Source organism: Mercenaria mercenaria, chromosome 10 (genome assembly GCF_021730395.1).
Source record: "Mercenaria mercenaria strain notata chromosome 10, MADL_Memer_1, whole genome shotgun sequence".
In the NCBI taxonomy this organism is placed as follows: Eukaryota; Metazoa; Mollusca; class Bivalvia; order Venerida; family Veneridae; genus Mercenaria; species Mercenaria mercenaria.
The window spans coordinates 31,716,481-31,743,636 of NC_069370.1; the positions used below are offsets into that span (position 1 = coordinate 31,716,481).

The following is a 27,156-nucleotide window of genomic DNA, read 5'->3' on the forward strand; positions in this document are numbered from 1 at the left end:
ATGCATAGAGATGTCTGTAAACCAAATGTTATATGGTGCAAAAATTATGTATTTAAAGGTGTTAAAGTTCGGGCTAGTGAAATTGATGTCGGGCTTGGAAAATTTTTAATCTGGTAGCCCGAACGGGCTATTGGATTCAAATCTGAATTTCGTACACTGGAATCATTGAAATGTGTCAGTGTACCTCACTTTTGGTTTTAACAGGAAGATTAATCACATTCTAATATGACTAATAATGCTTTAATCATCACAACGATATTTATGTTGATGTCTCGTCAATGTGATAATTAGCGCCACGGTCACACATTAAACCGGAATCCACCTAAAAACCGGAATACACCGGAATACACTTTCCATAACCGGAATACACCTGTATTTTTTAAGTTAAAGGTATTTTTGAAGGGTTTTTGATATAATTCAATCATATATATCATAAATAATTAACATACGAAAGGAAAATGAAATACGTTTACGCAAAATGATTTTATACGAGAATGAAGTTCGGCGACCGCGCGGGAAATTTCCATAACCGAAATACACCCGTATTTTATTAATAAATGGTATTTTTGTAGGGTTTATTGCAGAAATCATTCGTGTATAATATAAATAATAAGTTTACAAAAGGAAAATAAAATACTTTAACGCAAAACGATTTTATACGAGATTTGGATTTGGCGAGCGCACGGGAAGTTTCCATAACATAAATGCACTCGTCCTTTTTTAAAAAATAAATAGTATTGTCTTAATCAGATTAAATATGAATAAATATTTGAGAGAAGTTTATTAAAAGTTAATTCTGTATACGAGATTATAACTTACGATCTACGAAAGTTTACGCTTACGTCGCTATGACTAGTACCGAATGTTGATTATTAAAATTTATTTAATTGTTTTTCAAATAATAGAAAATAATTTAGACAAAAAATATCAATATTCGATTTTAAATGAATCATTAAACAAAATACGGGTCCCGACATAAACGCGCGATCGGAAAGGGCTGTACATGCTTATATTGAACTATTATTGTTTCTCATATTTCATTTAACAAATAAAAGAAAAATATGAATGATAAAATAGCATTTTTGATTTTTAAATGAATTATAGACAAAATGTTGATTATTAAAATTTATTTAATTGTTTCTTCAAATAATAAGAAAATAATTTAAGACAAAAAATATCAATATTCGATTTTAAATGAATCATAAACAAAATACGGGTCCCGACATAAACCGCGCGGATCGGAAAGGGCTACTGTCGGAAGGCATGTCACATGCTTATTATTGAAACTTATTTAATTGTTTCTTCATATTTCATTTAACAAATAAAAAAGAAAATAAACTATGAATGATAAAATAGCAATTTTTGATTTTTAAATGAATTATAGACAAAATACGAGTGGCATAAACCGCGCTGATCGGAAAGGACATAACAATGTTTTAATATTTTATTTTTAACATGATCGGAAAGGGCATGTCACATGTTTATAATTGGAAATTATTTAATTATTTCTTCATATTTCGCATTTCGTTTAACAAATAAAAAAGAAAATTAATTAAGAAAAAATATCAATATTCAATTTTTAAATGAATTATACACAAAACACATGTCAGTACATAAACCGCGCTGATCGGAAAGAACCGGCCGTATGTTTAATATTGGAACTAATTGAATTATTTCTTCATGTTTAATTTGATAATTTAAGAAGAAAATAAATTACGAAAAATCAGTTTTCAAAAGAATTATATTATGTTTAATATATAAATATAAAAACGTTTACTGCGCTTATTTCCAAAGCACAATTAAGATCCTTTGAATATATGCAGCGTAACAAACACGTGCCTCTGATCAGTCCTGATAGAGTTTGATTGGATTATCACACCTATTGATTATATCAATTAATCAGTATATTTGTAAGCACACATATGCGACATGTGACAAATAATGTCTGACAAGGTAAGTGCAGTTAAATATGATAAGCCTTTGTTTAATTTCATACTTGTCGTTATAATTGCAAATTGAAAAATTGAAGAAAAACAGGTACATTCAGTATATTTTTTTATTTTTCATGTACTTTAACGTATCAATACTAATTCAATGTTTTGCTAAAACAGCGATATATTGTAGATTTAAACATTTTGATTCCTCCTTCCTTCTCTCCAGAATGCACTAAGTCTTGATCATAATGTCTCGGGTATCGTAGTCGTTTTCCTGTATCAACATAGTCTTCCTTTAAATACTTTTTCAGTGTTTCATTTACAGAATTCCTTATTTTGTTAAAATCAGTTTTATTAATTCCAGTCCACTCCGGAAATTTAGGAAAAGTGTTTTTACGTCGTAACTTTACCAAAATTCAGAAATAACATCGTGAAAAACGTCAACAAACTTATTATTTGGATTGACTGGAATTTACCCGGGAATCGTTAAGATACAAAACATCATGCCGGTAATTTTCCATTCCACGAGCACGTGCGACCTATCGTAATAATTATCTAATTTACATCGCTCGACGTTACTTTTGTTAATCAACACGTTCACAAAAAAAACGCGCGTAGTGTATTCATTTTTTAATATTATCGCTTCAAGTTTTCAACACCGCTTAAGAAGTAATACAGTTTGAATTATATTACGATTTTAATAAGATATCGACAGTAATGTAGGGAAAATTCTATAAAAACGGTCGAATTTTCACATAATTATTTGTAAAACTTCAAACAGCGCGATCTTAATTACTTATTTCTTTCTAAAAGTAAATAAATGATACATACTATGGCCATAAAATTCAGACTTTTGACCAGAAAATACAAAGAACAGAATAAAAAAAACTTAAATAATGAAAAAGCGGCAGCAATCTAAATAAATGGAGTAAAACGATTTTTGGCAAACAGATTTCTGTTAGTGTACATGACCTCGTGAACGTAAATAGAAATGTGGTTTTAAATAAAGCAATACGATGCCGTTGCGGATTTAAATGCATCTTTGTACATGTATATTTTTGTAAATTAATTATTTATTTTAGATAATTTATGATTGATTTCTATCATAAACCCTAAAAATACGATTTATTTAAGAAATACGGGTGTACATTAGAGAATTTTAGGGCATGGAAATTTATTTACGAATACGCAAATTTCCAGTGCCTTCGCCGATATTCAATCATGTACAAAACGTAATGCGCAAAAATATTTTAATTTCATTTTGAAAATTAATTATTTATGATATATATTTTTGAATTCAGTCCTAAACCACTTCAAAAATAGCATTTGTTGAAGAAATACGGGTGTATTTCGGTTATGGTAATTTCCCGCGCGGTCGCCGAATTTCAATCTCTTATAAAATCGTTTTGCGTGAACGTATTGTATTTTCCTTTGGGATATTGATTATTTATGATATATATGATTGAATTATATCAAAAAACCTTCAAAAATACCTTTAATTAAAAAAATACAGGTGTATTCCGGTTATAGAAAGTGTATTCCGGTGTATTCCGGTTTTTAGGTGGATTCCGGTTTAATGTGTGACCCTTAGCGCCATGTACCCATCAAGAAATAGCACTTTCGAATGTCATGAAATATTTAATTTAATAACATGTTTCAAACAAAATGTCACATTGCATGAATGTGTTGATTAATTTACAAACATACTTAGTTATTCGTTTTGCTGAATAATTCACAATAATTTTCATCCGAATTGAACTCTACCGCAAGACGTATTACCATTTCCGGTCCTGGCATGTATAAACAAAGACCTACTATAAAAAAAAGTCTATTGGCGCCATGCTTGCGCGAAGAAACAGTTCCATTATGATTATATTTGATATAAATTTTACAATAAAGAAATTATTAGAATCGAAATAATTTATAGCAAAACAGTGCTTTATCAGTATCACTATTTATACACTCGGGTGGTTATACGTCGTCCAAAATAATTTCACTCGGCCTGTGCCCTCGTGAAATTAATATGTCCGACATATAGCCGCCCATTATGTATAAATAGTGATAAAGCACTGTTTGCTATAAATTATTTCTTAAATAAAAACATGTTTAAACCTAGAAAAGAAGTTCCTGAATTCAAATATAGAATGGTTGCACATTTAAAATACAGACTAATATAGGGCTACGGACTCTACACAATATGTTTTATCCCTGCTTCAGTCAACAGTATACAAAATTATGCAAAAAAATGCTTTCTTCAGCTATTTGGTTCCTCGTTACAGGTCTCATGTTTGATATGTTTGTTTCTTTACATTATCTGGAAATAGATTGGTAAATGTAACAGAAACGGGACTCGTTATGGAAGTGTAGAGTCCGTAGGCCCCTTGTATAACATTTTAACTTGTATTTATTATCAGTATATAAATACTTTGTTAATACAATTTTTATTATAAGTCTGATACAGTGTATACTTAACCATACTTTATGATACTAAAGAAACATCAATATGCATTAGGTCTGTAAGATTAGTGTTGGAAATTGGCAAAAATATAATTGATTTATTACAATTATATCTTTTTTCCCATTATACTGTTTACTATCAACATCTTAGATGTTTGAAAGAATAAAGCTCTTTTGTTATATCATAAATGAGAAAAATTATTAGTATTAGATATGATTATTGCATAAAAAATTCTGATTTAGTTGCATGAATATGGTGGGGCTACGGACTCTACAGGGCTACGGACAACCATTTTTTGTTAAAAACTTTTTTCTGCTTCTTCTCTGAAGAAATGTCTTTTCTGTAGTTAGTATGTGGGATAACCCGAAAATAATCAAAGGTTCATTTTTATATTGCTCTTGTTTTTGTGCTAGCGGTACACTGTTGAAAATGGGGCTACGGACTCTACATAAAAATGTCAAGATTCAGCTAGGCCATACCAAATTGATATTTCGTTCGTCGGAACTACCGCATCAATAATTTCATTCCCGAGAAAAAAAAATAAAAATTACCCGCCCGCACGTACATAAAAATCTCCGAAAAAAAAATTTTTTTTTTCGATTACGCGGTCCGGAATAATAAGGGCAAAACAGGTTTTATCGCTGTTTTAATGCGTCAAAGTGACATTGATCGGATTTCATGCGTCCGTAATACACGTAGCTGATGATCCAAACTCAATAAGTCAGGAATTATGGTGTTGTTCATCATTTGTTTTAAATCTGGAGTGGTAGTGCTAGTGCCACATATGGCCTTCGATGTGCCGGTAGGTAATGAAATAGGCACATTCTACTTTTGTTCAATACAGTGAAAAGAACGAAGCCCGACTTGTAAGACGTGCACGGGGATGCAGTTAAAAATATTTGGAAATATTGTTCAGATATAAAGTTTTCAAACCATATGTTATCAGTTGTTTAATTCAGCATGTTAGATCTAGAGCCCAAAGCTGAGGTCAACTACTATCTTAAAAAAATATTTGTTCACAGATCCTGACCGACCTATCACATTGTCTCGGCCCAAATCTTTTTGAACGTAACTTCTGTAGTACAGCAGTCAGATATTCTATCAAAACGCATTTAGTCAATCTAAAAATTGTTTAGCTTTTCAAATAAGTAGTGTTGATATGAAAATAATTTCTAACAAAACTGTCCTTTTGTAACCCCAGTTTTGCCTGTTTGTACACATGACGCCAGGATATATTTAAAATTGGTTGTAAATTGATTGAACGAAAGAAACTGAAAAAAAAACAGACTTCCCCAACTCTAAATTTCTAGTTCAGTCAAAGCACAACAAACAACACTTTTAAGGGTGGCCATATTGGGATCATTCTTTGTCCGTCTGTTATTATTTTTGCCTGAAATGAATCTCTACCACAAAAGCTTAAGCTAGCCTGATCATGATCTGTTAAGAAATTATTCCAAAGGGATTCGAGCAATGTCGAAGCATCTGTATGCCCAACTCAGTTTGGTCTCACTGGTCAAGTGGTTTATTACTTCCCCTCACCTCTATGGGTTGGGGTTCCACTAGGGACACAAATTTGTTCATGTGTCAAAGCCATCTAACTGTCTTTCAGAAGAAATGTTATTCCACACAATCATTTGCCTGTTTTGTCTTAGATATTCCTCTCATCCTGTGCCATTAAATAGGCACGTCTTCAGATTAATGTAGAAAAATCAAAATTAAAAATAAGACACTCATTCCTTAGTAATTAAAATTCTAAAATAAAAAAAATAAAGTGATTCAGTGAGTTATGGCAAGAATTTATTTGCAAAATCATTCATGTAGTCTTTAAAACATATAGAAAAGCTATATACTGTGTTACCCACACTGTAAATGTTTGATTTCTGTGTTATTTCTAAAGAAATGTTAACTTTATATATAATCATAACCGCCTCCTCAAGGGTTCAAGCTGGGAAAAAAAAATAAAAAAAGCCCGCTCGCTCCATGTTAAATCTACCCGCCTCTGAAAAAATCAAAATTGAGAAAAAAAAAAATAAAATAAAAATTTCGCTCGCCCGCTCCTATTTTTTTGGAAAATTTTCCGAAGAACTATTAATCAATTTGGTATGGCCCTATCATTTTTTCAGAAAATAGTGTAGTGCAAATCAATATCTTGCTTTTAGGTCCTGGCAAATGTGTTTCTTTTTCATGATTATAATGGTTATATCTGCCAGTTTAAAGAATAACTTTGGTATTCCCTTTGTAGAAACAGAGCAGGTAAAAACCATCAACGCATAACGAAGGGATGGGTTTAGATTTTTATAAATATCTTGAATATTTTCGGACTAATTTCAAATCTGTAAAAAGTATGTCTTACCTGAATTATTATTATTATTATACCAGATTTATATAGCGCCCTTTTCATGATAAACACGTTCAAAGACGCTTTACAGCAACTGCAGCCACACAGGGCGCGAAATCATCCTCTACTAGTACAGACACAGAGCGATCTGACCAGAGGGACAGAGTGAGACAAAGCCCCCACAGAGAGATCAGAAATCAGATACAGGCTTGTCCGGCTAACTTAGCCTAGCTCGTTGCGAATAGACAGCCTGGTTCTTTAACGTGCCCAGTGTATAGCACTGATACACGCAAGGATTGCCTGGGTTCCTGACCAGTACACCTCTAGCTGGGTGGGAAACACTGAAAAGCGTTTCTGAAAATTCCCGAGTAGCTGCCGGGGATCGAACCCCCGACCTCAGGATTGGAAGGCCAGTGTGCAAACCACTGAGCTATCCGTCCACCTTTGAATGTCATTTGAAGTTTGAAAACTTGAAATAAAAACTGTAACAAACTAAAATAGTAATTAAATAAATGGTCAAAAAGTAATGATTTTTCCGTGCAACAGCATAACGATTAAAAATGAGCCATTTTTCGACTCTCCAACCCTTGTAAATAAAAAAATACTGAACAAAAGTATGTTAAACCATACATCACCAGAAAGCCCTTATAAATATCTTTCTAAAAAAGAATAAGATGATATTGTATTCCTTAAATATTGTCAGAAATCAACATATAACACAGAGAAATATGAAAGTGCCCATTTATCTTGGCTTTGCCGTATGTTTTCACTCGAAAATATCAGTTAGTATTCGAAAAACCTGGTTTTACGTTCGAAAAACCTAGTAGAGTTTATTGATCGTTAATCCTAGTTTTTCGACCGATAACCTGGATTCACATAATTTTTGGACAATTGGCGTGCCATATACGCATGTATCTTTCGGTATCAAATTCCAAAGGTCATGGCTGGTGAACTTGGAGTTAAAAGTTATTTGTCAACCGCCGGAGTGTGAATGATATAGAATGATCGCGCAATCTCATTGCAGGGTTCCCATTCACGTAAATATGTACGTTTTTCACGTATAAATAGCGACCTGAAACATACAGAAAATTGCTCCTGTACGTAATTTCACGCACAAAATTGCCGACAGGGTTTTTTTTCGGCCGTTTTTATAGCCGTTATTCGGCTATATTCCCAAAGCCAAAAAGTATGTATTTTTCCCAAAATTAATGCAAAAATTCCCAATCTACATTCTGAAAAAAATTTCATCAAAATTGCACAAAAATTGACCAAGTTATGGACAATTTTGTAATGGAAGTATGTTAAAGATGTTCTACAATGTGAAACAAGTGTATGAGAAAGTGCTTACACACATCCTTACTATATCCTATGGGACTAAATATTTCCCAATTTGGAACATTTACGCGTCAAAATTCCCAATTCTGGGGGTATAGGCTATGTTCCCAAATTAGCTAGAAAAAACCCTGGCCGACAAGGAAGTTGCTAAATTGTTTTAAATCAAAATAACTGCGAACATACTGGACAATGCAATCAATCCGAAAGTAGCTGAAAAATAAACAGTTGAGGAATTCCAAAGTGTCTATTTTTAGATGTGTCAGACGTTTATTGACCGGTTCCGATTAAATATTTAACGTGCAAGTTATAGATAGAGAATTATAGACGCAGTCTAACATGTGGGTTTTTTGTGGTTTGACGTAAGCAATAATTGCTGTCTGCATGAAAAAACAAAAACTGACAGACTTGTTCAATAGACACACGAGGGTAGGCGGTGTCCGATGGGTAGCCTTACTCATTTGTTATTGGGATGACTTATTTTATGATCTGATATTTTATAGTTGTCATCCCTCTAACGGGACAGCGGCAGTCAAAAGTTATCACGCTGTCCCAAAACGTCCTATTATTTGGACTAGACGATGGGCCGAAAGTAGTCAAAATAATGAGACCTCGGGTAGACCGATTTTACATTCTGATATTTCATGTTGTCTACCTTGAGGGGATATCGACCAGTCATAGAAATATAACGATATTCATCTCATGAGTACAATTATTTGGACTAGGCCGAAAGGTGTAAGGGTTACGTCTGAATCCTTATCAAAGCCTGATTAGTCGGCATCAAAGCCGAAATAAAAGTAAGAAAATATTTCTGATATTTATAGTTTTATTGTATTTTATAAATACAAGTCAGCATTAAAGTCAACATTAAATTCGGGGTTTTGTGCAAAATTGTTATAAGTAAAATCAAATTAACTAGTTTTGCACCAAGCCCTTGAATTTTCAAATTTAGTCTTAGATCTAGATAAACGACACTCTGAGTCAGACTGTGATGCACTTCACTGGCAAGGGATAAGCTATTATCAAAACGAGTAAAAATAAAACTTGAAATGTCAAAAACCCTTACTTTTGAAGTATCACCCCCCAGTTTGATGACCCAGGGGGTATAAAAAAAAAACAAAAAAAATCTGGTGGGAACCCTGCATTGGATGATCGGCTGCATCGCTTCGGGTCACGAGAGTCGTCATGGGTGAAAATTTATGACACTGGTTTTCTGAAAATGGCGGTGACTTTGAAATCGCTTTGATATGCAAAGAAGGCAAATTTTTAGCGGACAGAGCGAAGAAGTCGCCTGAATCGCCCCCTTGGCCGATCCCTGGTGGTAGCTAGGTTGTCATGCCGGTAAAGTTGACTGTATAATGTAACACTGGTATGATATGTCTGAATTGGTTTGGTTTTCGCATTGGTTGGGTCTTAGGGCTTTTTACAGTGAATCTTCAGGTAGCTAATAAAGTAATATGAAGACTGAGTTTTGGTAAGAATGTCTCTTTATTCTCTGTAAAGGTACGCGTCTTCTCTTGTCTGTCCTAGTAGAATTTGCAAGTTAAATTCATAGACACTGGCTCTCTGGTACATGCTTAGTACTAATTTCTATCTGGATTCATTGTAGAGAGGAAAGTTTCTGTATAGATTCAGTGTAGAGGAGAGTCCCCAATAATGTACTGAGTCTGTAATTTTCCATGTATCCACATTTGTGACACTGGCAAAGAGCTGATTCTGCCAGACAGACACTAGGTCGATAATCATTTGAAGTACAGTATCCAGTCTTGAGTTGTTGAATCAGATCTCTCGGTTTTCATAAATTTTAAGTTCCTTTTATTCCTTCATCAGGCCTGAACTGATATAAGTGTCTTCCAGTTCTGGACATATCCCATCTATTTTGCCATTTTATAATGGTTGATAGTTTGGCAGCAGTCTTAATGCTGGTAAGAGTGATGACACTCACACTACTGTCCATGTTGTCTGCTTCTAAGGCTGCTGCCTTGGCAAGGGAGTCTGCAGTGTTGTTACTCTGTGTGTTTGCATGCCCCAGAGTACAGATCAGGTCAACTTACCGGTAACAGTTGTCGGGTGGTTGTGCCTCGATTTTGTTGGTGTAATGTCATCTGTTTAGTTTCTCTTACTGTGTTTTGGTAATTATGTGCCTGTCATCCTAGTTGGAGGGTGCCTACAACTGACTGGCTGTCTGAGAAAAACTTGATGTCTGGAACACTTCTCTGCGAAAGAAGATCCCTACAGTACTGGATCATATTAAATATACTAATGGCTACTTTTTTCTCCAAGTTGAATGGATGGCTGTTTTGAAACTGCTTTCTTCAGCTCCATGGAGTCATTCTGCAGTGGAAGGAATAAACATGAACCTCCACAAAGACCGGGATTACCTCTACATGAACAATCTGTGAAGACAATTATTGTATTGCTCTGATAACCAAGAAGCATATCACCTACATGTATGATCTTATTGGCCGCAATTTCTTAGACTCCTAGACATGCAGCAAGTTCTCTGCTTTGGATCTTATCTAATGTAATACAATCTGCAATCTGCCAAACTGGTGCTGCGTATTCTAACTTTGGGAGCACATAGGCTTTGTAGATTTTTACCATATTTGTAGGATTAATCTTTTCTGTAGTAACAAGTCAATGACTTTCTATGGTTGCTTTTTAACATAACTTCATAAGTAATGTAATTATTGAATTGTAGTTTCTCATCAAATATACCTGATAATTTTGAAACTGTATTTCTTTTGAGTTTCTTTCTGTTGACTTCTATATTGACCTGTTTCTCAAGTAAATTTTTACTTCTGAAAGTAAAAGGAATTTGGTCTTTTCAATATTCAGTTTCATCCTCCAGTTCTTCACCTACTGTTATATGGCAAGCAAGTCTTTCTTCAATTCACTGTTAATTCAATTATGTTGTTCCCTGTTCTCCAAATTGTTTCATCATCTGCGTATTTTAAACTTGCAGTTACTCACTTTCTTGTGTATATCTGATGAAAATAGGTTGAAGAGAATTAGTGATAGAACTGATCCTTGTAGAAGCTCTAGTTTGGTCTTGAACTTAATACACCTTATGTTACAGGGTGAAAAAAGCTGCAGCTTAAGATGAATGGGTGGTCTCAGAATACTGTTGTGGTGCTAAACTGATTGAGCTACTAGGCATTCAGTAGCTAGACTGGAGCACACTAAAATAAACTTTAAATAAATTTATTTTCTCCTTTCAGAGGAGTTTATGCCTTGCAAAAGTGTGTTCCAGAATTGGGTCAGGAGAAAGATGTATGAGCACGAGCATAGAGACAGATCCAAGCAAGCGTACAGTAGACCCATACAGTCTAGTGGAAACTGAGATAAATAGTATAACACAAGACATTAGAAGAGTAAGTTTCAAATGTAAGGTAAACACTTCCTTTAAAAATGACTGATGTGTAGTCAATACATTTTGCAATTAAAGTTTAGATCATGCAGAGTTGACATTTATATCTTAGCAATTTACAAAACTATTTTAATTTTGATAATCACTGATTTGAATGACTTTTTAAGTTTAAATCCTGCGGCTCAGAAAGGTTAACTGCCAAGTCATTAAATACTGAAACTGATGCAAACGGAGACACATATTAAAGCATATAATTTATTTCATTGTGTTTGAATATAAAGGTGCTGTGGCTCTTTATCATTTTTAGCTCACCTGAGCACGAAGTGCTCAAGGTGAGCTTTTGGGATCGCCCTGTGTCCGTCGCCGGCAGCGTCGGTGGCGTCGTCGTCAACAATTTGACTGTTAACACTGTAGAGGTCACAATTTTGGCCCAATCTTAATGAAACTTGGTCAGAATGTTACCCTCAATAAAATCTTGAACGAGTTCGATATTGGGTCATCTGGGGTCAAAAACTAGGTCACCAGGTCAGATCAAAGGAAAAGCTTGTTAACACTCTAGAGGTCACATATTTGGCTCAATCTTAATGAAACTTGGTCAGAATGTTACCCTCAATAAAATCTTGGACAAATTCGATATAGGGTCATCTGGGGTCAAAATCTAGGTCACCAGGTCAGATCAAAGGAAAAGCTTGTTAACACTCTAGAGGTCACAATTTTGGCCCAATCTTAATTAAACTTGGTCAGAATGTTTCCCTCAATAAAGTCTTGGACGAGTTAGATATTGGGTCATCTGGGGTCAAAAACTAGGTCACCAGGTCAAATCAAAGGAAAAGCTTGTTAACACTGTAGAGGCCACATTTATGACTGTATCTTCATGAAACTTGGTCAGAATGTTAATCTTGATAATCTCAAGGTCCAGTTTGAATATGGGTCATGTAGGATCAAAAACTAGGTCACCAGGTCAAATCAAAGGAAAAGCTAGTTTACACTGTAGAGGCCACATTTATGACCATATCTTATTATGACTGTATCCTCATAAAACTTGGTCAGAATGTTAATCTTGATGATCTTTAGGTCAAGTTCGAATCTGGGTCATGTGGGGTCAAAAACTAGGTCACCGGGTCAAATCAAAGGAAAAGCTTGTTAACACTAGAGGCCACATTTATGAACGTATCTTCATGAAACTTGGTCAGAATGTTAATCTTGATGATCTCAAGGTCCAGTTTGAGTATGGGTCATGTAGGATCAAAAACTAGGTCACCAGGTCAAATCAAAGGAAAAGCTAGTTTACACTGTAGAGGCCACATTTATGACCATATCTTAATGAAACTTGGTCAGAATGTTAAGCTTGATGATCTATAGGTCAAGTTTAAATCTGGGTCAGGTGGGGTCAAAAACTAGGTCACTAGGTCAAATCAAAAGAAAAGCTTCTTAACACTAGAGGCCACATTTATGACTGTATCTTCATGAAACTTTGTCAGAATGTTAATCTTGATGATCTTTAGGTCAGGTTCGAATCTGGGTCATGTGGGGTCAAAAACTAGGTCACCGGGTCAAATCAAAGGAAAAGCTATTTAACACTGTAGAGGCCACATTTATGACCATATCTTAATGAAACTTGGTCAGAATGTTAATCTTGATGATCTTTAGGTCAGTAGGTCAGGTGAGCGATACAGGGCCTTCATGGCCCTCTTGTTTGAAATAAAAATAGATTGAGAATATATTGATTGTGTTCAGGCTTTAGAACATCTTAAACAGAAATTTTAACTAGGGAAGATTGTCGACATTTAAAGAAATACTCAGTTTTTCTCCTTTAAAGGGAGTTTACTATTATAACTGTGTCGGATAATGTAATACATTGTTTTCTTGCTTTGTTATATAAAGCTATCATCCATAGTTTGGGTGAAATTTTTCCAACATGTTCATTTTCAAGTTTGACATAGAATGTATCAATTTGAAAATGGTAAAGTGAGTGAAAATAAGTGTTAAATACTGGTGGAAAGCAAGAAGAATGTTGATTTTCTCCATTATTTTGGTAGTGTAGCAAGGGTTCACTCCCTTTATTTTGGTAGTGTAGCAAGGGTTCACTCCCTTTTGCACAGTATTTTTGGTAATTCATTATGATATCTTGTGGAAAAAATTGTATGACAGTAAGTTTGTACCCCTAGTCATTTTCACAGTGCCCAAATTTTATGGATTTTTTGAGAGAGAGAGAAAATTGAAATATCCAACAGAATGTACATTAGAAAAAATGTTAATGAAACACAGTTGGCCACAGTTTTCAAAATATGTGTACGCTTTGCAGGAGTTGGTGACTGTAGATCCAGAGCTACTGTCTGTTGCAGAATATTATTTTGATGGACAGGGGAAATTATTTCGTCCAATGCTTATCATGCTGGTAGCTAAAGCCCTCAATTTCCACGTTAACAAACAAGACTGGTAAGACAATTTTTACTGTGCTTAAACTGGAAAACCAAATATTTTCAAGGGACCAGAATTTGTGAGAAATGTTAATCACATAGGTTTTAGAAAAATTAATTGGACTTTAATCCTTATGTTAGTCATACATTTTTCTTGAAATATAATTAAAATTTGAGCTTTTGCAAGGAAGAATTATTTTAATAATCAAAGAAGCGAAATAGAAAAAATGAATCATGTGAATATTTATGATTTTTAGCTCACCTGTCACATAGTGACAAGGTGAGCTTTTGTGATCACCCTTCGTCCGTCGTCTGTGCGTGCGTCCGTTCGTCAACAATTTCTTGTCTGCACGATAGTGGTTTCATTTATGATTTTATTTTAAACCAAACTTGTACACAACTTGTATCACCATAAGATCTCGGTTCCTTTGTTGAACTGGCCAGATCCCATTATGGGTTCCAGAGTTATGGCCCTTGAAAGGGCCAAAATTAGCTATTTTGACCTTGTCTGCACAATAGCAGCTTTATTTATGATTTCATTTTTTACCAAACTTGCACACAACTTGTATCACCATAAGATCTTGGTTCCTTCCTTGAACTGGCCAGATTTCGTTATGGGTTTCAGAGTTATGGCCCCTGAAAGGGCCAGAATTAGCTATTTTGACCTTGTCTGCACAATAGCAGCTTCATTTATGATTTGATTTTAACCAAACTTGCACACAAGTCCGTCGTCTGTGCGTGCGTCCGTTCGTCAACAATTTCTTGTCTGCACGATAGTGGTTTCATTTATGATTTTATTTTAACCAAACTTGCACACAACTTGTATCACCACAAGATCTTGGTTCCTTTCTTGAACTGGCCAGATTCCTTTATGGGTTTCAGAGTTATGGCCCTTTAAAGGTCCAAAATTTGCTATTTTGGCTTTTGCAGCCATATAGAGACTTCATTTATGGTTTGATTTGATACAAACTTCCAAACTATCTTCAACAACAATAAATCTTGGATTCCATGATGAATCTGTCAGATCCAATTGTAGGTTCCAGAGTTATTTTATATCTGATTAACTCCCCTGATTGTAATCAAAATGGATTTATATCAGTAAGTACTTATAGGACTTATTTGAAATTTCATTATTGTCATTAGTTGGACTGAGACAATCAGGGTAGATAACTATGGACTGATTTTATGTCAAATTACCTCCCTTTATTTCAAATTAAAAAAGGGATTTCTCCATAACTAATGAAGATACTGATCTGTTATGGCCCCTGAAAGGGCCAGAATGTCAACAGATGGACTTGGACAATCAGTGAAGATACATATTGACTGAATTTGTGACAAATTACCTCCCTTTATTTTTTATCTAAGTGACCTTAGCAGCTTCTAATGAGATTGGTTTGAAACGATCATATCATTTTGAGCAATGGTACTCAGGTGAGCGATACAGGGCCATCATGGCCCTCTTGTATAGTATTCTTAGTAAATTTTTATCAAGAGACAGTAGACTGAAGTTTTCCTTCTCCCTAAGGCAATAAATCAGGAACATCATGTTGGTAACTTAATCTCTGCATTTTAAAGAGGAACTTTTCCATTTGAGAGAAAGAGGATATCCACACCTTTAAATCAGAACTGCTTAAAAGCTGTAATCCTTGAAAACTGAACATTTGTCCAAGTCCAGAACAAGAACCTCCTTGAAAATATCCCCGCTAATCTGGAAACTCTTCAAAACTGCTTTTCTTTGTTTCCTAGTCTGCTTTGCTTAGATGAGTGTGAGAAGAATTCTAGTCTCAGAAACAAAATAAAAGTAAAACACCAATCCTTAAAGTCGCAAGGGGTCTGGCAAAATGCTGGAGTTATCCACAGTTTCAGGTGATCCTGACACAGGAAAATAAGGAAACGTTGGGGGTCCATATAAATTGCTCAAGTTACCCATAGTGCTGTGCAAGGGTACTTTCACTTTAATTTGTTTGAATGTTCTTGATCCAGATTACATTCTAAAGTATGGTAAAAGGCAAAATGATTTGAAAAGTGAGTTTTATGTTCCAGTTTGTTACCAAGTCAACAAAAGATAGCTATGATAGCGGAGATGATCCACACTGCCAGTCTCATGCACGATGATGTCATAGATGCTGCGGATACACGGCGCAATAAACCTAGTATCAATCAGGTCTGGGGACAGAAAAAGGTAATCATGGGTTCTTGGTCATGGTGACTTAAGTCAGCATTTCTAAGCAAAACCCTAATCAAAGTCTAAAAGCAAAATGGACTAGAAAATTTTGTAGAAGTAATGCCCACTTCTCTTCTGGTGTTATGATGTATTTTATGCAATCACAATTTACATACCATGTAGGATGGGAATATCCTTCACTGAGCGAAGATCATTTGTAATATTTTCACAGAAGTTTAAAATCACTTGAAAGATATTTCGATCTTACATGCAACACAAACATGTTAGTCCTATACTAGCAGAACCAGATCATGTTAGTTGACTTTATGTGGCTAAAATCTTTTACTTTAAAATGAACAAAGGAGTAGCCACATAAGTACATTGAGGGTGTTAGTCGGTCTATAAGTATATGTCCCCTACAGTACAAAAAAAGCTGTCAAATATTTTGCAATACAGTCTTACTGAATGCATTACCTTTGTAAAATAACACTTTTTTTGAGGAAAAAAGGGCAATATATCTTGGAATTCGACAGACATTACCTTAATTAACCAATGATGTTGGTTCAGAAAATCCTTTCAGATTTTTAGCTCGACTATACAAGGTGTGGAGAGCTGTCCTACTCGACCTGGCGTCTGCGTCGGCGTCCTTCCGCTTCCGCACCTTAGTTAAAGTTTTGATGCACTTTCTCTTTATCTCTGTAATTACTTGATGGATTTGTTTTAAACTTGAAATAGTTATTCATCATCATCACCCACATCATATGGCACAAGGGCCATAACTCTCACACCAATATTTCATGAATTACCCCCCCCCCCCCCACACACACACACACACATACACACAAACACTTTACTTAGAATTTCAGGTTAAAGTTTTGATGCACTTTCACTCGATCTCAATTATCACTATATGGATTTGATTCAAACATAAATTATTGTTCCACATCATCACCCACATCATATGCCACAGGGTCCATAACTCTAGCAGCATTTTCTCATGAATTATGCTCCTTTTACTTAGAATTTAATGTTAATTTTGATGCATTTTCACTATATCTCTGTTATTACAGAGAGGATTTGATTCAAACTTAAAACAATTGTTCCACAGCATCACTCACATCATATGATACAAGGGCCATAACTCATGCACCAATATTTCATGAATTATCCCCCTTTATACTTAGAATTTCAGGTTAAAGCTTTGGTACAGTTTCACTCTATCTCGGTTATTATCCCCCGACGAAGTCTGAGGGATATAGTTTTGGCGTTGTCCGTCTGGAGCTGTATCTAGGAAGTGGTTGGGAATATTTAAATAAAACTTCATATACATGTTTACCACTATGAGGTTATGCAACCCCCCCCCCCACAAACTCATACCCAAAATTTTTTTTTTTTTTTTTCATTCCTTATTTTAGATTTTTTCAAACCTTCCATTAATATTTATCAACATGCAAAGTTGTACCATTCCCCCATCTCGCTCCTCCACCCAGTGATGCCCACCACCCCGATCATGCATCCCCCCCCCCACACACACACACACAAAAATATTTATATAAAATTATATGATTTTTCCATTCCTTTTTAGCTCGACTATTCAAAGAATAGGGGAGTTATCCTACTCGCCCCGGCGTCGGCATGAGCGTGAGCGTCACACAAATGTTAAAGTTTGCGTACCACCCCAAATATTTTCAAAGTCCATTGAGATATTGCCTTCATATTTTGCATGCTTGTTAACCATCATGACCCCAGTCTGTAAAAAAGAGGAGGCAACTCTATCAAGCATTTTGACTGAATTATGGCCCCTTTTCAACTTAGAATAAATGTTAAAGTTTGCGTACCACCCCAAATATTTTCAAAGTCCATTGAGGTATTGCTTTCATATTTTGCATACTTGTTTACCATCATGACCCCAGTCTGTAAAAAGGAGGAGGCAACTCTATCAAGCATTTTGACTGAATTATGGCCCCTTTTCGACTTAGAATAAATGTTAAAGTTTGCGTACCACCCCAAATATTTTCAAAGTCCATTGAGATATTGCTTTCATATTTTGCATACTTGTTTACCATAATGACCCCAGTCTGTAAAAAAGAGGAGGCAACTCTATCAAGCATTTTGACTGAATTATGGCCCCTTTTCAACTTAGAATAAATGTTAAAGTTTGCGTACCACCCCAAATATTTTCAAAGTCCATTGAGGTATTGCTTTCATATTTTGCATACTTGTTTACCATCATGACCCCAGTCTGTAAAAAGGAGGAGGCAACTCTATCAAGCATTTTGACTGAATTATGGCCCCTTTTCGACTTAGAATAAATGTTAAAGTTTGTGTACCACCCCAAATATTTTCAAAGTCCATTGAGATATTGCTTTCATATTTTGCATACTTGTTTACCATAATGACCCCAGTCTGTAAAAAGGAGGAGGCAACTCAATCAAGCATTTTGACTGAATTATGGCCCCTTTTCGACTTAGAATAAATGTTAAAGTTTGCGTACCACCCCAAATATTTTCAAAGTCCATTGAGATATTGCTTTCATATTTTGCATACTTATTTACCATCATGACCCAAGTCTGTAAAAAGGAGGAGGCAACTCTATCAAGCATTTTGACTGAATTATAGCCCCTTTTCGACTTAGAATAAATGTTAAAGTTTGCGTACCACCCCAAATATTTTCAAAGTCCATTGAGATATTGCTTTCATATTTTGCATACTTGTTTACCATCATGACCCCAGTCTGTAAAAAGGAGGAGGCAACTCTATCAAGCATTTTCACTGAATTATGGCCCCTTTACGACTTAGAATATGCTTATAGTAATGTTAAAGTTTTACTCATTGCTTATATTATACTATCAAGCACTGAGAATAGTCGAGCGCGCTGTCCACTGACAGCTCTTGTTTTAAAAAATGTTCAAATCTTCAACCTGTGAAGTTGTAACCACACCTACTCCGCCGCCAGCCATGTTCAAGATATCTTACTTGATTGTGCTCTCTTAAGGACATCTGTTCGTTTTACATAGAATATAAGCTTGATTTTGATGCATTTTCACTATATCTCTGTTATTACAGAGAGGATTTGATTCAAATTTAAAATAGTTGTTCAACATCATCACACACATTATATGACACAAGGACCATAACTCTAGCACCAGTATTTCATGAATTATCTCCCCTTTTTACTTAGGTTAAAGTTTTTTGAACTTTCACTCTATCTCAGTTATTACTAAATGGATTTGATTCAGACTTAAAGTAGTTGTTCCACATCATCACCCACATCATTTGACACAAGGTGCATCACTCCTGCACCAATATTTCATGAATTATGCCCCCTTTTTGCTTAGAATTATACTTATTTAATGTTTTGATACACTTTATCTTGATCTCTTTTATTACTTAATGCTTTTGACACAGACTTGAGTTATTTTCTAATATCTTCATCCACATTGGAGTCATTAAACACTCCAGTGACAGCTCCAGTTTCCTCAGATGTGCCCAGTTTCACTATCCAGCATCTAAATAGTTGAGCATACTGTCTGCTGTGACAGCTCTTGTTTTTTTTAATGTAATGAATTTTGTAATAATGCTTTTGTTTCAGTCTATAATTGCTGGTGACTATGTGATGGCAATGGCTTCTATAGCTCTAGCTAGGATAAGAGATGAAGAAGTTGTCTCTGTTGTGTCACAGATAACAGAAGATCTTGTTAGAGGTAAACTTCTTACACTTGCCCTTATTTCTTTTGTTGAGTCTACTATATTATGATCTCGAGTGAATGTATATTGGCCTGCTTAGCTCAGTAGGGAGAGCGCAGATCTACAGATCACAGTAACAAAGTGCACAAGGTAAGCTATTATAATGACCCTGTGTCCATTTTCTATCATCTTAGTCTTTTGTGGGAGTGGCAGCAGTATAACTGTAAACACTTGAGGTCATGATTATGGCCCAATACTAAAACTTGGGCAGATTAATTTCTGATGAGATTTTGGATCAAAAACTAGGTTTCTGTATCAATTCCTAGAAAAAACCATGTTAACATTCTTGATGTAAATTGTGTTTTGTGTTTTAAAATCAATCAAAAGAATAGAGGTGTACATGTACTTGTATGGTGTGAATGAGTGTGTGTTAAATTATTGTCCATTTTTGAGGCTTGTGGAAATCCTGGGACAATCCTTAAGTTCTATTTGATATTTTTTATGAAAACATGAAATTCAGAGTCATTTATCATCCCTTCCTTTAGCATGTACAGAAGGACAAAACCAAAATTAAACTTTAGACTGTGTACTATATTTAACTATAAAGTGCTTTTGTGACCAACATTTTAGAGACCAAGATTTTAAAGCACATTATTGATTTACTGTGAAATCATTTAACTTCCTTGGCACAAAATTTCGTGGTTTTGGCCAAAATGGCTATTTCATGCGGGTACAAATTCGTGAATTTCACATTTGGAACATAAAATGAATGGAGAGTTTACTTGTTCATTGGGATTTAATTTAGTGGATTCACTCAACCATGAAATCCTTGAAAATCGGTCCCCCAAAAATATTAATGATTTTACAGTGTAAAAACTTACAAGATTTTCATTGTAAATGGTATTTTCAGGAGAGTTTATGCAGCTTGGTTCCAAAGAAAATGACGAGGAGAGATTCAATCATTACATCAACAAGTCTTTCAAGAAAACTGCAAGTTTGCTTGCTAACAGTTGTAAAGCAGTAAGTTTTATCACATTTTCATCATACTAGACAAGGTGAAGCTGGTTTTAAGCCAAAATCAGCAAAGTTCTCAATGTGAAATACCATGCTTCAGGTATAGTTAATATTTCCATAAGGATCAAGGAGGACAGCAGTTGTAAATTTTAAAATGAAGACTAAGGAATTGAAAAAACAAATCATGGAGTAATTTATGAATAAAGGTCTTTCACCTATTAAATCATATTCTATTATTACTTTTATCTGTTTATAAAGTTATTTATAAAAAACACTTTACTGTATATATGAAGTTTTAGAACTAGTTGGCAGTATTTCCTCACTGTCCAATATCTGTTGATCCTTTGAATTGAAATGAGCCGCGCCATGGGAAAACCAACATAGTGGCTTTGCGACCAGCATGGATCCAGACCAGCCTGCGCATCCACGCAGTCTGGTCAGGCTCCATGCTGTTCGCTTTTAAAGCCTATTGGAATTGGAGAAACTGTTAGCGAACAGCATGGAGCCTGACCAGACTGCGCGGATGCGCAGGCTGGTCTGGATCCATGCTGGTCGCAAACCCACTATGTTGGTTTTCCCATGGCGCGGCTCAAATGCTTTCAGGATAAAAGAATGAGAATATAAACATTTGCTAGCATTGTCAGTCCATTACAGTAACTGGAAGTTAAATATTTAGATTTGCTGTATGTTTCAGGTGGCTGTTCTAGGTAAATGTGATGAAGAATTGGCGGAAGCAGCATTTAATTATGGCAAAAATATAGGCATAAGTTTTCAAGTAAGTATTTTCTGTGAGGTAGTGTCTGCTCTTTGATGTTACTAATCCCGCCCAAGTTTACAGTAAGGTTAGGTTATACATGTACATGCATGGATTACTGCAGCTTGGAGCGTTACAGTATTATTTGTACGTGTTGATTAACGTCTGGGTTACATTCTGGGAACTAGTAAAAACTGGTACTGAATCCACGAACACTCGACTGGTGAAATGTTTTATTTACTATTTGAATAATCATATTGAAGGTTAAAAATGTAGGAATCCAGTGATGGGTTAATTCACTGTTGAATAACTGGAACCTTGATAGAAAATCACAGTGCAATTACTAAGCATGAAAAATACAACACAAAAAGTGAGAAAAGCTCCTTGTTGAAAGATTAAATACATGTTCTGTAAAGTCACAAAGTAAATCCCAACAAACAACTGAAATTCACATTCATTTCATCATTTATGTTCCGACAAAATTGCTATTTTGGTTGAAAGCACACAATTTTATGCTAACAAAATTAACTGATTTCTCAGTAAATGAAGAAACAGAGTTTATGTGATTAAAAGACAAGTGATAATGAAAATTTTGTTATTTTCTGATAAAGGAGATGAAACTGAATAAGAGACAGTATGCACTAGTTTAATTAGTGTTTTTTTTACCAGTTGATAGATTAAAAGTTAGATTTATCAAGATGTGGCCGATTTTGAAGCAGTGTGTTTGTTGTACTTTACTGTTTAGTTGAAATTGTTAACTTTAAGAAGATGCTGGAGAAAATTAATAAGGAAAAAGTTGTATGTTCATGTCGTTTTCTGTTTTTGCAGTTGATAGACGACCTGTTAGATTTTACGTCATGTGACCAGGTGATGGGTAAACCTACTGCTGCGGATCTCAAATTAGGTCTAGCCACAGCCCCAGTGCTGTACGCTGCCAGAAAATACCCTCAGCTCAATGCTCTGATTATGAGGAGGTTTAGTCAAGAGGGAGATATAGAATTAACAAGGGAACTTGTTGCTAAGGTAACCTTTTTAATCACATTACTTTATATTTGATTTTGATTGTAATAAAAACATGACTACATTCATCATCTAAACAATTTTTTTTGGATATATCTGGAAGTGAAGAATGTGCATAGAAGAAATGGTTTGTAGTAATGGTACCATATCAAAACCATTGGCCTGTTTGGGGAAAACTTTGAAATCCTGTATTGTAATGATAATGAAATGTGTTTCCATAGAAATATGTTATGACGGCCCTTCAACAGATTTGAGGTCTGCTGTGCTGGGCAAATGCAAGAAGGACAAGTTTGAATAAAATTTATTTTTTATTTGCCACATCTTGGAGTCTTATGATTTTGACCGAACTTTTAAATTGCAGATCAATCGTTATAGCATTATTTCAGTTATATGCCCCTCATCGATGTGGGTTCGAGCCTCACTCGTGGTGTTGAATTCTTCATGTGAGGAAGCCATCCAGCTGGCTTACAGAAGGTCGGTGGTTCTACCCAGGTGCCCGCTCATGATGAAATAATGCACGGAGGGGCACCTGGGTCTTCCTCCACCATCTAAGCTGGAAAGTCGCCATATGACCTATAATTGTGTCGGTGCGACATTAAACCCAACCAAAAAAAAATAAAAAATCAGTTATATGCCATGAGAATCAAATCACTTGTCAGTCTTTGGCAGCATTTTAACATGTCAGTTCAGACATCACAAATATGCATGTACAGGAAAGTAGGATAACCTAGTTTAACTATACATTATTTTCTTGTATTTCATGACTCGTGTAAAATGCTGCTCCGTAGTTTATGCTATTGACCTGTCAGTTGTTCAACACTAAATTTTGCTAGGCTTAAGTCGAAACTTTGAAGAAAAAATATGAAAACTTATTTCTGATATCATGTAATGAACTAATTATTGAATAGCTTGCCAGTCAAAAGTCAAAAACTATTTGCCCATAGTCTGTTGGATCTCGGGCAATAGTTAAGATGATTGTCAAGCCATTTCGTAAGTGTATAATATTGAAGACTTCAACTCCATGTGTTATTATATTTAGCTGACCTTTTACAGAACATTATTTTAACTGGGTATCTCTTTTTCTAGTTGGTAATTAGTTTTCAGAATTAAGGAAATACTGTTCAAATTAATGGAAAAAAATAAATCTGCCATTTGGTTTTATGTTGTCATGGAAACAAAGTGGGTGTCATTTTGATCTCATAATTTTATCATTTTAACACTGATTTTGAAAACTCTTTCACTTAAATGATTTAAAGATATCTAGCAGACAAAATGAACATTGTAAAAAGATTGCCTAACCCTTTAACCCTTACCCTGCTAAATTTCTATAATGAACTTGTCCATCTTTCAATTTGGACAGTACCATTAACTGTTAAAAGGGATGCTTACCAAAACGATATTGACTGAATGGCGAACAGCGCAGACCATGATCAGACTGCATGGATGTGCAGACTGATCTTGGTCTGCACTGGTCGCAAAGGCAGAATCACTTCCCACCAGCAGGCTAAGGGTTAAACCAAAGTTTTTCTGTTTCTGGCTGACATTTCCTTGTAGATGTCCAATATTATCACCGCATATTATGTTCTCGTTACAGAGTAATGGTGTATCAGAAACGAGGAAGCTGGCAGAACAACACAGTGAAGAGGCTGTGAAACAAATCAAAACTTTACAAAAATCAGACTGTCTTAAAGCGCTAGAAGTTATAGCAAAATTGGTTCTGTCACGGAACAAATAACCATAGTTTACATTAGGAACAAATTTTATACTTGTGAGTTGTCACATGAAAAGGGACCATCTTAGTTATTTGTTTGCTGTCAAATCTTTGCTAATGACCACCTTTGTACAGAGACCACTTGGAAATGAAAACCAGTTATTAAAGATATTTATGATAATAATGAAATAATAGAAAATATTTTAACTAGTGAATGAAAGACCACTTGTGTTTAAAAATCACTTTTTGGCTCTCGCTAACATGGTCTATATAGACAGGGTTTACTGTATTGGATTTTTGTGTGTTTATATGGTCAGTTTTTAAAACTGAGTATTTTTACCTTAAATATGATTTAAACCAACTTTTAAATGACTTTTCTGTCAATATAACATTGTTTTCCAGGTAGTCCTTTTTAATGTGATGAGTCGCAGTTAAATTATATAAAATCCATGTGGTATATTATAGTCAGGTTTGCTTCACAATTTTACATTTCATATTGAATTTTTTTTTAATACCTGTATCATAAAGATAGTATTTACCTGTAATTATACAAGCATAATATCTCTGTATGGCAGACAAGTGCAACTTTGTAATGTGCTTGTTGGGAGCCAGTTTTTGGCAAGTATTGTGAAATTGTTAAATTCTGTGGGTATGAGATCTCATGGTTTTGGCCCAAATGGCTATTTCGTGGGGATAGGAATTTGATGATATTAAATTTGAACATAAAATGAGTTGGAATATTACTTGTTTGTTAGGATTTAATTCCTTGGATTTCACAGTATTCAAGTTGAAAGGAAGTACATCTATTGGCTAACCTTTCACTTTTATGTTGTTTTTGTAAGGTGTTCAGAAGTTTTATCTGATGAAAGTTAGTTTTCTGATTAGAACTCACTACCTTTTGATGTGGATTGTTAGAATATTAAGTACTGCAAGGTCATTAATTTTCGAGGAAGACTGATTAACTTGGGATTTTGTGGTTGACTAAATTCACGATATTAAATCCCAAAGAAAAAATAAAAATTGCTATTTTAGCATGAGTATTTAAATTCATCAAATTCATATCCCCATAAAATAGCCGTTTTGGAAAAAGAAAACTCTAAGATTTCATGCCCACAAAAATTAAATCATTTTACAGTAAGAGAAATAAGAGTTTACTGGTACTGCAGTGAACCTATTATGGTAGTGATGAGTAAGTTATGCTTGAAATCCTAGTACTTTGGTCAAATTTTTTAAAAAGCTTGCTTTAAAGATTTGGAATTTACAAAGAAATCTCAAAGATATCAAATGCAAAATTACAATGTTTTATATCAAGAAATTTGAAATTGTATTATTGATTTCAGGATTTAATAGGTAACTGTCAGTAGAAAGTAATGGGTAGCAAGATTTTTGAGTTAAGTTTCACAAGAATTAGCAGGCAAAATCGTATTCTTATAATCAAAGTTTCTTATGTATCGGCAAGCCACATCAAAGGACTTGGTCTATTCTGGCACAAAGCTTACTTTGCAGGTTTCTAAAGGGCATTTCACATATTTAGTTGTTTAAGTGTTTTCAGACTAGTCTGTCAATGAGTATTAGTAAATCAAACCGTATTACACTGATTACAGGAGTTGTTTACTTTCCTACTGTACAATTGTAGTTATTTGCAGCTTTTCTAAATGGCATTACACATTGATGGTTGAATAGAAAATTCTGGTAACTCATAGGTTTTGATTGTTATGTTTGAGCGAAAATGAGTGTAAGTGATTTTTATGTTTGCTTTCTTAGATTTTACATTAATTTCTGTATTCAAGAAACTGTGATTGTTAAATAAACTATTCCAATTCGAGTGTCAGTCAAGTGCCAGTGAAAAGTTACCACAAAGTTGGTGTTTTTTATTGGAACAATTTTCATTGGCGGTAAGAAAAACCTATAGAAGAAAACTTACTCAGGGAAATTTTTTTAGGAATTTTCTTGAATAAGCTGTAAAACTTGTTACAGCTTCTTATTGTTGGTAATACACTTAACAACGGATATAAAAACAACATTTAGACTAACATTCAACATAACTACTTTACAGTTATCACAGATCATGTACTCTTTCATTTTCACTGCCCTTTGTTAATACCTCTTTAATGGATTGCTAAAAATAAATATTTTTTACAATAAAGTATTTATTTTTCTTATTTTGTTAGCTCACCTGAGCCGAAAAGAGGCCCCATCCCGGGGGTCCCAAGTTTTACATAGACTTAAATAGGAAAAAACTTTAAAAATCTTCTTGTCTAAAACCACAAAACCTAGGCCTTTGATATTTGGTATGTAGCATTGCTTTGAGGTCCTCTACCAAAATTGTTCAAATTATAACCCTGTGGTGAAAAGAGGCCCTGCCCTTATGGGTCTCAAGTTTTACATAGACATATAGGAAAAAGCGTTAAAAGTCTTCTTGCCTGAAATTGCAAGGCCTAGGCTTTTGATATTTGGTATGTTGCATTGCCTTGAGGTCCTTTACCAAAATTATGCCCCAAGAGTGAAAAAAGGCCCTGCCCTGGGGGTCCCAAATTTAACATAGACTTACATGGGGGGAAAATCTTCCTGTCTGAAGGTTCAAGGCCTAGGCATTTGATATTTGTTATGTAGCATTGCCTAGTGGATGTCTAACAATGTTGTTCAGATTTTTCCCCTGGGATGAAACAAGGCCCGCCCTGGGGGTCACTTGCTTTATGAGTTATATAGGAATAAATACTTAAAAAATTATCAAACCATATTTCATAGACTGTTTTAATATATAATTACCTGATGACCCTTAGTGATTAGAGGTCACCTGACAGTGACCTTGACCTACTTACTTGTTTTATTAAGATTCAGCCTAGAAATTTGGATGAAATGTACAGTTTTGCACTCCACTCTTAAAACTGACTTTCAGTGACCATGAATATGACCTACTTTGTAATATTTAAGCATCAGTTTGACATTTTAAA

General features: G+C 34.7%; 1 protein-coding gene across 2 annotated transcripts in view; it reads left to right on the forward strand.

The window, feature by feature from the left end:
• The window catches only part of LOC123559501 (all trans-polyprenyl-diphosphate synthase PDSS1-like), a 29,945-nt gene extending 3,602 nt beyond the window's left edge, over positions 1-26,343 (forward strand). For both annotated transcript variants that reach the window (XM_045351380.2, XM_045351379.2), the window contains exons 2-9: positions 11,284-11,436; positions 13,738-13,871; positions 15,896-16,034; positions 19,609-19,720; positions 20,614-20,723; positions 21,412-21,492; positions 22,300-22,494; positions 24,086-26,343. In XM_045351380.2, coding sequence (XP_045207315.1) covers positions 11,338-11,436; positions 13,738-13,871; positions 15,896-16,034; positions 19,609-19,720; positions 20,614-20,723; positions 21,412-21,492; positions 22,300-22,494; positions 24,086-24,226 — 1,011 coding nt within the window. In that variant the 5' untranslated portion in view covers positions 11,284-11,337 and the 3' untranslated portion in view covers positions 24,227-26,343. The remainder of the gene's footprint in view (positions 1-11,283; positions 11,437-13,737; positions 13,872-15,895; positions 16,035-19,608; positions 19,721-20,613; positions 20,724-21,411; positions 21,493-22,299; positions 22,495-24,085) is intronic.
• Positions 26,344-27,156: the final 813 nt, after the last annotated feature.